At 42.1% G+C, this 14157-nt stretch overlaps 1 protein-coding gene across 3 annotated transcripts in view; it reads right to left on the bottom strand.

Annotated features, from left to right (window-relative positions):
* Positions 1-89: 89 nt before the first annotated feature.
* The window catches only part of Frl (formin-like protein), a 54295-nt gene continuing 40227 nt past the window's right edge, over positions 90-14157 (bottom strand). For 2 of the 3 annotated variants that reach the window (XM_069041230.1, XM_069041232.1), the window contains 12 exons: positions 13510-13593; positions 4933-5019; positions 4478-4557; positions 4097-4427; positions 3794-4042; positions 3482-3742; positions 3179-3431; positions 2351-3126; positions 2011-2290; positions 1229-1503; positions 1060-1176; positions 90-700 (listed from right to left, as the gene is read on the bottom strand). In XM_069041230.1, the coding sequence (XP_068897331.1) occupies positions 488-700; positions 1060-1176; positions 1229-1503; positions 2011-2290; positions 2351-3126; positions 3179-3431; positions 3482-3742; positions 3794-4042; positions 4097-4427; positions 4478-4557; positions 4933-5019; positions 13510-13593 (3006 nt within the window). In that variant the 3' untranslated portion in view covers positions 90-487. Of the gene's footprint in view, positions 701-821; positions 880-1059; positions 1177-1228; positions 1504-2010; positions 2291-2350; positions 3127-3178; positions 3432-3481; positions 3743-3793; positions 4043-4096; positions 4428-4477; positions 4558-4932; positions 5020-13509; positions 13594-14157 lie in introns of all 3 variants that reach the window. The other variant, XM_069041231.1, reaches the window with a different exon arrangement.

The following is a 14157-nucleotide window of genomic DNA, read 5'->3' on the forward strand; positions in this document are numbered from 1 at the left end:
TTCGATATCAATCGAATTTCGACCAGTCGACCGACAGAGGACGCTACGATCGCAGCGCCCCCTACCTCGACGAAATAAAAAGCGCCATGTTCAATTCAATAATAATGCATCTTTATTGCTTGCTCTTGATACACGCTGCTGTACAATCACAAATCGATTAAAAAAACACCCCATCTGCTAGAACGATAAAAAGGAATGTGTGCCTCGGTGATCGATCCTATTTTTTTTTGTTTTTTGTGTACACCATTATAAAAATATTCTAAAACTAGTAGCACTTTTTATAAAATTGCCAATATTTACAAAAATATTTAAATACATCAACAATCACAATAAATTTAATATCGTACAAAATGCAGAGAGCGATCGAAATTTACAGAATAAATATTTACAAAAAATATCATGTTTTGGAGCACATTCGATTCGAGAAGAGTCACGTTTTGTAAAATCCAGACGACCGTGTCGTCACCGCCGTCGCCGGAGCACTTGCTCAGACTTCCAGTTCTTCCATCGTCTTGGACAGCCTGTTGTTGTCGATCCTCCGGCGCTGGCTCCGCCTGACGGCGTCTGCTCGCCGGTAAGGTTCGCTCTTGAGTCCCAAAAGGATGTCCTCCAGGGCGCCGTTGTAGACTTCGTCCTGCTGCAGGAGTTTCTTCTCTTGCACCAGTCTCGTTTTGTGTTTCAACTCGTTTATCACGGCATCCTGTCCGCAACAGAGATCGTTTAAGGCGACAACAATGGAATTAATTGCGATAAAGCATCATTCGGTCGGTGAGCGTCCACCCGCACTTGCAATTTAGTAGATGAAGTGTGCAAAGACTTACATAATTAGAAATATTATTCTTCCAGTATTTTAACCAGAAAATGTGGTAATTTCGGTGGCTGAAAATACGAGATGGTGAGAGCCGATCGAAAAAAATCGCATGCCACGTCTACTTGCACAGATACGGTTAGAGAAAAAAAACTAGAAGCTAGTGAGTGTTAAGTCACGTGATGCACTACTGACACACTACCCATCTACGCTACGTACCCCTCTGCGGGAGCGTCAGTCTAATCTATTACCTGCTGCTTCTTCTGGTTGATCTTGTTCCTCTTGGCGACGTCCTCGTTGGTCTTGTTGTTGGCGTTCTGGGCGGCGATCTCCAACCGCCTCCTCTGCTCGTTCTCCTGGTCCGTTTGCTGTCGGACAAGTCGCACCGTAATTCGTGCTCGTCGCCAAGAACTTTCTTACCTTGAAGGCCTTCACGAATCTGACCAGGAGCGAGAAAAAGTTGTTGGCGTCCGTCGTCCTCGGCGACTCGGCGAAGTACTCGACGCACTCCCTGAAGGCTTCCTGTGCCGCTTTGGCGTCGTTCTTCAGCCGTCTCAGTTTCTCTTCGGCGTTGGCGAGGAAGTCGCGCACGACGAGGCTGTGGGCGCCCTTGCCCCGGATCTCGGCTTCCTTCCGGACCGCTTCCATCCCTTTCTCTAATTCGTGAACATCGGTGGTGATGTTTTCAAGAGAAACTGCAAGCAATAATAATCATTGCACGTAATTAATTTTTTTCGAATTATTTTTTACAATGTGACTTGGTGCTTTTTTAAGTTAACAGTTGGCAACAAACCTCTATCGTCCTGAAAATCAAAAAATCGGCAATAAAATCGAAAAAGGGAATAAAACGCGCTGCACGAACGTTTTTGAATGTTGCGACGTCACGAAATAGCACTTTTTGTGCAGACTGAAATGACTCTTCTGGAAATTTCCATAAAGTTTTTTTGATGATCATCTTTTGCGTTTTTCGAAGTTTTTAGGAGATAAAGATCGCGCTACGCATCGGCATCACCCCTGAGAGGGGCTCTGGTCGTAAATGGGGGTGAGGTGACGCGATCGTTCGAGAAAAAACCGAGGACGGAAGCGAACAGTCGACATAACCTCACTTTCGTCGTGCAGAAAAATCTTGGGATTTCGGAGTTTTGTTGCACTGCACCGGGACCGTGGATTTCGTTTGTTCGGCAACGACGCAAAACACTCACCAACTGCGGCTTTCTCTATGTAGTGGAGGTCCGAATCGAAGCTGAGGAGTTCGGGGAACTTCTGCCGGATCGTGGCGACGATGTAGTGAAGAAGGCACATCCGCTTGTCGGTGGATTTGGTGTCGAGGAGGGTGTCCAACGACTGGAGCTTGAACCCGTATGCCGGGCCCCGTTTGCTGCTGTTGAGATAGTTCCCGAACGCCAGGATTATTTCGAGGACCGATCGCAGCTTCTTCGAGTTCTTCACCGAGGTGGACCCGGAGATGATGGCGTGAGTTTGCTGAAAGAAGACACCACCACGTTAGACGAAGAACCGTCGAGATTCGGATCGTTTTGTTACCGGCGCTATCAGGTGCAGATTGTCGTAGAAGTTGCCGATGTAGCTCATTATCGACAGCTTCGCCGATATCCTCTCGACTTTGGTCAGCTGAAGCAAAAACTTGTCTTCTTCGGTGAGCAAGTTGACGTTCTTCTTCTCGCCGACGTACTCCTTGTACGCCTTGGTCTCCTGCTCCGTGGGCACCATCCTCTGCAGCAGCTCGACGTTCTCCAGCGGCAGCTGCTTCAAGTCGAGCATGTTGATCGCGTTGATCACCTTCTCGGGGGACATCTCCAATTTCCTCCTGGAAATGGCGATGTTCCTCAACCTGGTGTGCTCGAGCAGCGTCACGTTCTCCGACTTCTTGAACCTCTTGCTCGGGAACGTGGACAGCCCGTCGATCTCGCTGTTGCCGTTGGCCAACGTTCCCGCGCTCCCGATCTTGAACCGCTCCTCGAAGTCGTTGAAGTCGATGTGGCGGTGCAGCTTGTCGTCGTCCAACTCGTTGAAGATGGTCCCGCGCACCTGGTTCGGCTTCAGGGCGATCCAGTTGATCGTCGGCAGTTTGTACTTGGTTTGCACTTTACGCTTGATTGTCATGGCCCCGTCGGGGGCTTGCATGAAGCCGGCGGGGGGAGGCGGCACCGGCGCCGAAGGCACTCTGGACGGTGGAGGGGGCGGGCACGGGGGCGGCGGCGGGGCGGCCGGCGCCGGCGGCTGTATCACAGGCGACGTGGGGGGGTTCGAGGCGGTCGAGTCCGGCGGGGTGCTCGTCAGGATCTCGGCCAAGGCAGGCGCTGAAACCGATCGCGATTAGAAAGAATTCGACGATCGGAGCGGAGTCGGTACTCGACGCGCCTTTCGGCAAGCTCTTGGTGACGTTCTCCAATTCGGCGATTTTCGATTCGAACATCGACTGTCTGTTTTTCGATTCTTGCTCGTGGTGCTGGACGACGCGTCTCAAAGTGCTCACTTCTTCGTCGGCGTGGCGCTTGAATTCGGCCAGCTCGTCTCGTTCTTGCCGCAGCTGGACCAGCTCGGTCTCGAGGAAGGCGATCTTCTCCAAGGCCTGGTGCTCCACGTCTTGGATGCGTTCGTGCATCTGCAACAAACGATTCGATCACCCTCGACTCCACTGCGCTGACCACCTACTTGTGCGAGTTCGTCCTCCAGCTCGCCGACCTTCTCCAGCGCCGCCGTTTTGGTCTCGCTGTCTTCCATGAGGGCCGCCACGTCGAAGACGTTGTCCAGATAGGCGGAGATCTGGACTTGCAGCTCCTCGCTCTCCGTAAACCTCAGCTTCTCCAGGTAGTTGTCGAGGCCCAGAGCGGTGAACTCGTACTGGAGGTGCACCCTGAAGTTCATGTCTTCGACGGAGTGCACTATGATGTTGACGAATTGCATGCACGCCACCTGCAACAAAAATCGTTTTTCCACGTGGCGGACCCCACATCGACGTCTCACCATGAACTCTATGTGGAAGACCTCGTAGTTGAGAAAGTAGTCCATCAGGGTCTGAAACCTGCGGGGCTCGGGGCACACCTCCTTGAAGTTGTCGAACGCGGAGAGGATGATCTCGTGGCCGCCTTTGACCAAACAGATCGCCGCCAACAACTCCAGCACCAGAGCTTTGGTCCGCAAGCTCTTGTGGATGAGACTCAACGAGATGCAGTTGATGGCTTCTCTGTGCTGAATCACCATGTTGAAACCGTACTGGAAGAAAGAATACTTTTAGTTTGGGGGTGTCGGCGCGACACAACTCCTCACCTTGTTGTTCATGATCGCCCTCATGCACATGATGCACACGTGGATGTCGTCCTTCGACTCCCCCATGTTCAGCTTGGCGACGTGCTTCGACCGCCGCTTTATGCTGGGGCTGTCGGGGATGTCCAGGGGGGACCTGACGCATCCGTTCTGTTTGTCCACGGTGATCGCGATCGGACTCGGGGTGGTCTGGCCGGGGCCGAGGCGCTCCTCCGAGGCGGTCCGCGACTCGGCTATCCTCTGCTCGTGCCTCATCATGCCCAGCCTGAAGCTCAGGTAGTCGATCAGCACGTCGAGGCCGCTGTTGTCCTCGTTCAAGAACTCCCTCACCCATCTGAAAAGCGGCGTCAGTCGACGAAACGACAACGAAACATTTATACAGACTCGATGTGATTGGTCCGCAGGGAGATCTCCAGGTCTCGGAGGACTTGCGTCGACGTCGATTCGCCCACCATTTTTCTCTTCTGGAACAAACGCGCACGATTCGTCTGAGATTGATTTTTCTTTTGTTTTTTTATACAAGGTGATCAAGAAGACCTGTTTGATGTGGCAATACAATTAAAAACATTTTTCTTATTTGCCTTTTTGCAACACTGTATAATGTGTTGTTGCATAAGGGAGACTCTTGCGTGTATTAAAAGTTGCATAACCAGTGACATTTTAAATTTGACTGGGGTGTGATGTACACAATCCCGGCACCGGGTTATTAAGTGCACTTTGTGACACGTTTGATCGTGCAACAGTTCGGTAAACAATTTAATTGATGGGGGGGGGTCGTTGTTGGCGGTGAAAGTAACAACCCTTTGATTCGATCGTGGAGGGTGGCTGTAAAAACTCACCCTGTGGCTTCTCGACGCCTTCGGGTCGAGATACGTCCGCAGTTTGTTCAAATAGAAAGAGGGTGGATCCTTCGCGTGGACCATTTCCTGAAACATAATAATAACAATAATAGTAATGATCGGTTATCGTCGGTAAACAGAGAATCGAGGAGAAGGTCACCGCTGACCTCATCGCTAATGACTAATGCAGATAGCTTCGGAATTCTTTGAACAGAACCGTGCACTCTGACCCCGACTTGATTAGTCGAAATGTTCGCGTGGCCTTTCTCGATTTAATTAATAACCTGGGAAGGACGACGTGATCGGTGGGGCCGAGCCCCAAAAAAAATCCTGCTGTTGCACGCACGACCGCGACCGTCGGATCGAAGGAAGAAAGAAGGAGTTCGCGCGATTTGTGCGGACGTGCGCGAAAATTGGAAAAAATTTCCAGATTCGGGTTTCACGTCGTGCCGACTAGGTCGAACCGGCCGGAAACGGAAGTTCGCGGCTACATTTCTGTGCACACACAATTACAAAAACAACTGCATGTGCGCGATGACGCGACGTTAATAATAGCTCACGGTTTTCGTGATTTTTTCTGAAGCGCGCTTCACATCCGACGCCAGACGTCTGTGAGGCCCACTTTACCACGACGGTGAAGTGGTGAACGGTCACGTCTTGTTGTTTTTCGGCGTTGCGTAATCACGATTCGGAATGACTAATCGTAACGAGAGGCTATCAAGAGGATCATCTTTAATTGCGAGCAGCGTGGGTCGCGCGCTCCATAATTTGGGTGGATAATTTTTTTTCCACGCAAAACGTCGTGTCAGTCCTTCTTACATCGTGGAAAAACCGACGGTTCCGAGGATTCCATTATTTACTTTGTGTGGATGTGACTTAACGATTCATTGAATTTTGACAATAACTCGGTCGAGGTATGACGCCACGGGTGTTTGTCGAGGAAATGTTTCAAATGGTTATCGTTGGCAATTTTCACGCCCAGGCTGTTACGCCGAAAAATGTACGGACGCAGTTAAAAAAGTAATCATTTTTAGGTGTTGGAGTAATGAAATTTGATGGGTTCGGAGTGTTGATTGCAATGTTGTACGGTAGGCCGCGAGTTGCGTTGGACGTGTGTCGTTTCTTACTTCGTCCGGAATGCGTCAAAATCGGTTTCATTTAATTTCTCGTTAAAATACGTACACTAAAAATAAAGTGGAAAAAAGTGTACAAGAAACGCTCGAAGTTTTCCGGATCTTAATCCAACAGAGTAATTATGGTGGAAAGAAGATTTTGAATTGTTGACCCCTTTTTGATCATTATAACTAACATAAAAAGTTTTTCTGAGTTGTCAACCAATTGTAAATACTTATTGCGGTTGTAAACTTTCAAAATAAAGAAATATATATTTTTTATGGGAGTTAATGATGCTGTTAACGCGATAACAAATTCATTTTTCTAATAATGATAAAAAAAAAATAGATATTAGGTTGAATCTATCAAAGACATAAGTAACAATCCAAACAGCGATTCCAATGTACGCGGGTTATTTGCAAAATTTTAATCCTTTATACAGTACTCTGTCATTATGGAAAAATATTATACAGGGTGTATCCGAATTCGACCGACAAACTTTCAGAGCAGATTCTACGATCAAAAATAAGCATAAAACTCTTAATACATATGGGGTCAAAAACGCGTAGTTTGCGAGATAATCAACAAAAACGTAAAAACAATTACGATCTGATTCCTTGAATTTTATGGGGTTATCTGTGCATTGAACAGGGGGGCGAAATTTTGACAATTTTTGTAAATTGTACATAGCTCCTTTTTATTTTTGTACGTTTCATCAAAAAATTCCACCCGATTCCTTTTGTTGCTGGTAGAACTTTTTAGTCGATTATCTCGCAAACTAAGCATTTTTGACCACATATGTATTAAGAGTTTTATGCTTATTTTTGATCGTAGAATCGGCCCTGAAAGTTTATCGGTCGAATTCGGATACACCCTGTATAATAACCGTTTGTTCACTTGGAAAATCATATTTAGCGAATTTTTTTTCTCGAGGATAATATCCGTTCCAAAGCAATATCGATGAATTGAAGCATATTTGTTACCATAATCTCCCTATTCGCCTGATTTAGCCACATTTGACTTTTCCAAATTAAAAAAAAAATGTTAGAAAATGACTGGGATAAGAGTATTGGACCATATAATAAATTAATTTCGACAAGCAAAATGCAGCATCGAATTTATTGGCTCGGGAAGTTCCGGATGACCCTCGTAGTCGTATCACACTTTTTATCCGATCGCCCGTTACATATCGTAATGGTAATTCTTCAGGTGTAGAATTCGCTCAAAAATCGAACCCACATTTGCCACCCACAACTTTCACACCTAAATTATCCGATAAACTGCTTTTTCATTTGTACAGTTGCGGACACGGAATTTTTGACGTCAAATTTATGTCAATTCAAAACATGTCACGCTTTATTGTCATTATGATTGACGTTTGAAACTATTTGACATTTGAAAGTTTATTTTTGGCATGTCAGTATGATAAAAATTACAAAAATCGAAAGTGAGGTTAGTTGCAATCGAATGACAAATCGTCTAAGATTCCGTGTCCGTAATAGTACCAACCCGAACAATAAAATTCCACTTTAAAAAAAGGTTCACTTGTTTTTTTATGACAGGTTTCGTTAGAAAACTCCATAAAAAGGTGCCGGTGATCGATTTTTATCAAAATCGTTTTGTGGGACGAAAGCAATAATGAAATTGAACACGACAAAATCGCAAATGCTATTCGCGTTACGCAAAGAAATGAAAATGTCTTATTCAAGCGTTCAGTCTTTTATTCAGTCCATTTTTTCAACAGGATTGTTTACACAGAGATCTATTCTTCAAATTTTATTTCGAATTGTTTTTTTTTTTGTAATTTGGAAATACATAGTAGATTACGTTACGAGTTCAGAAAAGTGAAAGTTTACTAGACGAGTATGGCGTACGAGCGTTAGCGAGTATTTTAATGACATACGAGTTCAGTAAAATCACTTTTCTGACGAGGTATACTATTTATTCTTTCGCATTTTAAGAATACATATTAAAATTTGTTCGTAAAAAAGTTGAATATTACTCAAAATCGTACCGTAATGGTTGCTATGCTGTAAAGTGACTTATTACTGTACGATTTTGAGTACTGTAATATAGTTCATTACGCATTACTACACAAAATGCGAAAAAACCTATTTGTAACCGTTCGATCTACATTTCATAAGGTTTTGTTCCACATTCGATTCCTTTCAGTCGCAATCTCACTATCAGATGACACTTGACCCTAAATTATCATGATTAAGCAACAGAATCCCTCTCGAAAGCAACATCGGAAGCCTTTTGTCGACTTTCGCAGTTCAATCGTCTCCAAATTGTACTTTTCTGTTCGGAGAAATCTTTTCTCGATCCGACACGGTTTTGTGTACTTTTAGGCCTCGACACACAAATATTATTTTTTAGGGTAACAACGGCCAGACAAGTTGGTTCTGTGGATTCGGAAGGTGTTTGTTTTGACACCACTCGATCAAACCACAACGAGTTTTTACGGCGGAACGGCTTTCGTAATAATTCTTCGGATTTATGACTCCTCATGAATGGACTCGCTTCTAACAAGAATGCAGATAAGAATCTTATCTGAGGCGACCGGATGTTGGCCGCGGCAGCACACAAGCCTCGACGAATCAATAGAATAAGAAAAATACAGTAAATTAGCTAAATAATTAAGCAAGTGTAACCATAGTCGATCCCTTATCTCGTTCAGACCAAACAAACACAAATGTTTACCATATGCGTCGCGACTCCGTTTTTTATTGGTGGCCGGAGGAGAGGACACTGGCCCGGAACGTTCCAAAGGACTCGCAGGAACGGAGCAAATGCGGTTCTGCCGTTCAAATTATTAGTCATGATGGAGCTCTTTGTATGCAGACCGGTGCGCTCGCCGCCGAAAGAAAGTCGACGAAAATGTTTCTTCCAGTGGAGTAACGCGATATGCAGGAAGCACGGACAAATAAATATGTATTCTTCGGTCGGGTGCGGGGTTGCCGTCGATATTCTCGGATTTGCTTTGTACGCGGTTGTGCGATTCCGGCCACCCACGACATCACCACTTACGTAATTGTGAGTCACGGTGACTGGAAAAATGCGAGAACCGGTCGAGGGGATCGAGAGCAAAACGTGAAAAACTGTTTTTGATTTGGCAAAAATGAGGAGCTCATCTCGGACGAGTGACGGAAGGTGCGGTAGGGTTGTGATGGTTTGGACGCCACTGGCAGAATAAAGAAGTATTCTCCCCAACCACTTGGGTACCAACAACCCGTGCGTACAGGAAATACATTTTATGGATGTGTGGAGAGTGGGGAACAGTTTGTGCCTGTGACTGTTGAACGAGTATGTTCTTCTTCTTGAGAAATCGTATGAGTTGTGTAAAAAAAAGAAAAAAAAAAGTAGATAATGAGTAGTGGATAATATCGGGTGTTTTTTTAAAATTTCACCTCAAAGTAGGCGTTGAAGAGTCGATTGTGAACGCACTATACAGGTTACGGATCACGGATCAGCTGTTTAAATCTTACGTTTTAAACGAGTGGTGCGTTCACAGTCGACTCTCCAACGCCTACTACCAGGTGAAATTTATAAAAACACTCGATATTTAGTTAATTAACTTATCAAAAGATAAGATCGTACAAAATGATTCAAATAAACGTTTGATCCTTCTCCGGTCTCGGTATCGATATCGAAAGTACATTTTAATTTTTTTGAAAATATTTCGTCGAGAATTATTTCTGGGACATTTGCAACAATTTGTACATTTCCAGTTTAGTCTCGGCAAATTTTTAATAACGATATGACATTTTTTTACATCTGAAACTGCGTAGATAATTAAATTTTGATGGCCACTAATTCTGTGAACCTGCAGGCTTTTATTGGAAACCAGAAGGCCCTGAACTTCCTTAAAAATCATCGGTCAACAACTTTTCACGTGTGTTATAATTTTTGGTGGGTCGTTTTGTTATTTTCTTGGTACTATAATTATCACCGTGCAGAGATAAACAATTTACTTGCGAAAAAAAACATTTTTGGTGTACCACAAAGTTTAAATAAATAATAAAAAAAAAACATGTTTGGAAGTGCAAGAGAATCGTGTAAATTTACTTAAAAAAAAATAGAAATCTTGAGAATTTGCTATGATTAAAATATTTACAATTACATATTTTTCCGATAAATGTTTTTTTTTTTTTGACTAATAAATAATCATAATAGGGAAAATACCACCTATCGGATTGGCGGCTCTGCATGTCAAACAGTTTGACATTTGTCATTTCATAAAAAACTGCAAAAGCCGAAAAGTCTAATACAAAATGTCGTACGGTAGGTATTTTCCAGCGCTCCAACTGCTCAAGCACTCGGCTTCGCCTCGTAAAATAATCCTACAGTACTCTAATGTAAATAATAATATTCAATTTAAATTTCATTTTTTTGAGCTGAACGAAGATAGAACCTTAGTACATATTCTATTTTTGTATTCTTTTAAATCGATCAAACAGTGTTACACTTTAACCCTTAAAAACAGAATATCAACATGTGACTTTTTTAAATCGTATGCATTATTTGTCTTTGGATGCAAATGTTGCATCAAATAAAATGTCTTATCAAACTTTGCAAACTGACACTTCAGTACGAATTAGAAAGACACTGTTCCCAAGTTTTATGAACAAACTTTTTGAATTTTTTTGCACAAGAAGTTTGTTTATTACACCATTTCAAACTCAACTGTATTAAGTTTCAGAATAACTTTTGTATAGTTCATGGGGTGCCAGAAAAAAGTACAGTCCCATTGTTTGGCAATTATTGTAATGCTTCAGCGCTTCCGTCAATTTTGAGCAGATCATCAACATACATACAGCGTGTCCAAAAAGTCTGGAAACACCTCAACAAAATAGAAACGAATGATTTACGAGAAAAACGCAAAAACAGGTGAACTAGCGTTTTCAAAAAGCTTTCTGTTGATGGTATCTGTTTGCTGTTTTTGATGACCTTGAAAGAGTTAGTCATCAGAGGTTTTTTTTAAATGGCAACGTCGCATTTTTACTACCGTTTTTAATAGATCTTTTAATTGTCTACCCGACGGTCAAAAAATTTTCAATTTACATAAGAAATTTCCTGAAAAAACCTAATTGGTTAGAAAATAAAGAAAACTTGAATTTTGAAAGGCAACTATAATTCTTACAACAAATGTTCAAAATGTTGTCCTTGAACATCTTGACATTATCCTAACCGATAATAAAATTCGTTTTTGCCGTTTTCTATTATTTCAGCATTTTTTTTTACAGCAAAAACTTTTTCAAGGTCATCGAAAAGACCGAACAGACACTATCAGCAAAAACCTTTTTCAAAACACTAATTGACCTGTCTTTAGATTTTTTTTTTTAATTATGCGTTACGTTTTCATTTGAGTGTTTCCATACTTTTTGGACACACTGTATAATGGTCTCCACGTTTTTAAATTGAATTTGAACGTGACTGAAACAGAATGAGTACTTAAGAACTTAAGCTTCTTCATTGTTATTGAGCTTATTATTATTTAAATTAAATTTAAAATTTAACTCTACCTTAGCACCGCTTTTAAGATGAGCAAGCTAGAGATTACGATTACGGCGACGAAGAAAAACAACTTTTCTTTACACTAGACCGATCTTCCACCTCATATGTATTGAGTATTGTTTTGTTTTTATTATTTATAAACGGAGTTGCCTTGCAAGTCCATATATGGCACTACCATAAAGATTGGAATCGTACCAAGAAAATGACTTATACCTGATTCTACGAGGAAAAAAATGTCTCAAATGAAATCTATTCAAACATTTTAATGTTGTATAATCTGACCAGGAAAAAAACGATTTTTCATAATATGTATTTCCTTGTGTCCCATTTTACTTCCATGTTGATGCAACAACTTGAATAATTCAGCACGTTCAGATAAAAACGCAAATAATTTTTGCAATGTATTGAACACAGTTTTAAAAAAATCTAAAGCGACCACAGACAAACTAATTTCATTTATACTTGGTAGCAATTTCTTTTTTTTTTTCTTCTTTTTTTAAATCACAACTTGGACTTTTGTCTTTTTTTGTCATGTCCCATAAACTCTCAATTGGATTGAGATCAGGATTCTACGATAGCCATCTAACGTCTCTACTTTCTTTGTCCGTAAAAAATTCTTTCGCGAGTTTGACGGTGTCACCGTCATGCTGGAATGGCCACAACAAGACTTGTTTCCATTTTTACCACCATGCAAAATTGTCCCATCTTTTCTCATCTTTGGCTCACCCCATTCGGAGACAAAATTTCTTGGTTCATTTTCAACACAAGCGAATCTTGGAGATCGCAGAATAATTTGAAAAAATCGTACAAGACGTTTTTGAAATACACGTACAAAAAATTAGTAACTGGTAAACAGTAGAAGCCATCAACAATTTTTTTTTACATTTTCATTGGATTTTAGTGGTTTTTGCTCACTGAAAATAGTTAGCAAAGATGGCAATTGAATCACTAGTGAAGAAATAATATTTTCTCACTAGTGAGCAAATTGAATGTTTTGAAAGTTTGTGGATAGAGGGCGCCAAATAGGTTGTACTCAAAGTTTTTTTAATCTGTTTTTTAGTAGGCCATCTTGTAGCCTATTCATTTTGTGTATAGATAATTAAAATCCTCCGGTAAATAAGGGAGCTATGGAGTCGTCTTCTTTTTTGGGGACATCCTGTATAACCTCATTTTTTACACTTGTCATGTTTTTGTAATTTTGATTTATTTACATTAAAAAACAGTAATTTGCTTCATAATAAGGGGTAGGCAACAGGTGAAACCGATGATTTAATTACACTCACTGCAATTAACTCAAAATTAAAAAAGTGACAAAAAAAAATACCCGAAATTTCAATTCCATGACTCTTTTTTATGATCATGGAAAAAATCAGATTCAACACGCGGGAGCAAATGTGCATTTAATCACTTGTACGTTTGGGTCGTCGCCTTCGGCTCAGACGCCCAAGTTCCGTACTCGTGATTAAATGCACTACTTTGCTCACTTGTATTGAAAATAGCTATTTTTAATAACACAAGTTAGTTGCCTAGCAACAATAATAATTATTGTATGCAAAAAGGTTTAAAAATTGCTGAACCTCTTTTCGGACCCTTCAACAGCTTAGATTTCTGATTTGAAACACGCTGTATAATAAAAATTCGCATCTCAAACAACGACATTACGTTCTCAACAACACAACGAATTCTTCTGCTGAAAACAATTTTCTTTTTTAATTTTTTTTCTTTCAAGAGTACAACCGTTAGCACTTTGTATCTACGTTGTGCGGGTCCGTCGAAAGGAAGATCTTATGATTGAATGATTAGCGTAATCGCCGTTGATTGGTGGACGTCGACAATAAACCCATTGATGCAACTGATCACGGTGGCCCGTGAAGAAAGCGTTTCTTCGCGTCACCGCGCCACCTTACGCAACGTTCTCGCTTTCTTTTTCTTCCTCGGTTCGCTTACCTGATCGCAGATGATGTCCCATTTCTTCTCCGAGTCGTAGTTCTTGAGCAGTTTCGCCTTGTCGGGGGGCAAGTCCATGGACGCCTGCAAAACAAACACACCAATATTATTTGTCGCATCCGCGAGATCGACGTTAACTTCCGGTTTCGCCATCATCACCGAGGTGGGAATACATTTTCATAAATTACGCACGCGAGCGCAGAACGTCCGACATGAAAGAGTCGGTATGACACGATAACGAGGCGTTCGTTTCATTTTCATAAAAAACGAAATTGTGAACTGCGGAAACGGAAAGTTGTGGCGTCGGTGATGGTCGGACGAGAATGTGATCGGCGAGTTTGTGACTGTCCGTCTGGATGTTTTACCAACAAAGCAAAGAAGCAGATCGAGTCGATTCGGCTTGTTAATTATTCTGATCTTCCATGAAGTCACAAACCGGTCGTCTTTGTCTAGTTTCAGCGTTACTGCAGAAAAATCAGTCGCGATGGGTTTGTAACCTCTGGAGAAAACTTCATGGTGCTCGACACGAAGAAATTCAGAATCTACAATGAATGAGCGTACTATAAATTTTATTTTCATCAGCGGTGTAAGAAAATGATAACAAGTGTACTTGAATCTGGTGACATCGTGACATTTTAATCTGACTCA

Source organism: Tenebrio molitor, chromosome 3 (assembly GCF_963966145.1).
Source record: "Tenebrio molitor chromosome 3, icTenMoli1.1, whole genome shotgun sequence".
Taxonomy (NCBI): Eukaryota; Metazoa; Arthropoda; class Insecta; order Coleoptera; family Tenebrionidae; genus Tenebrio; species Tenebrio molitor.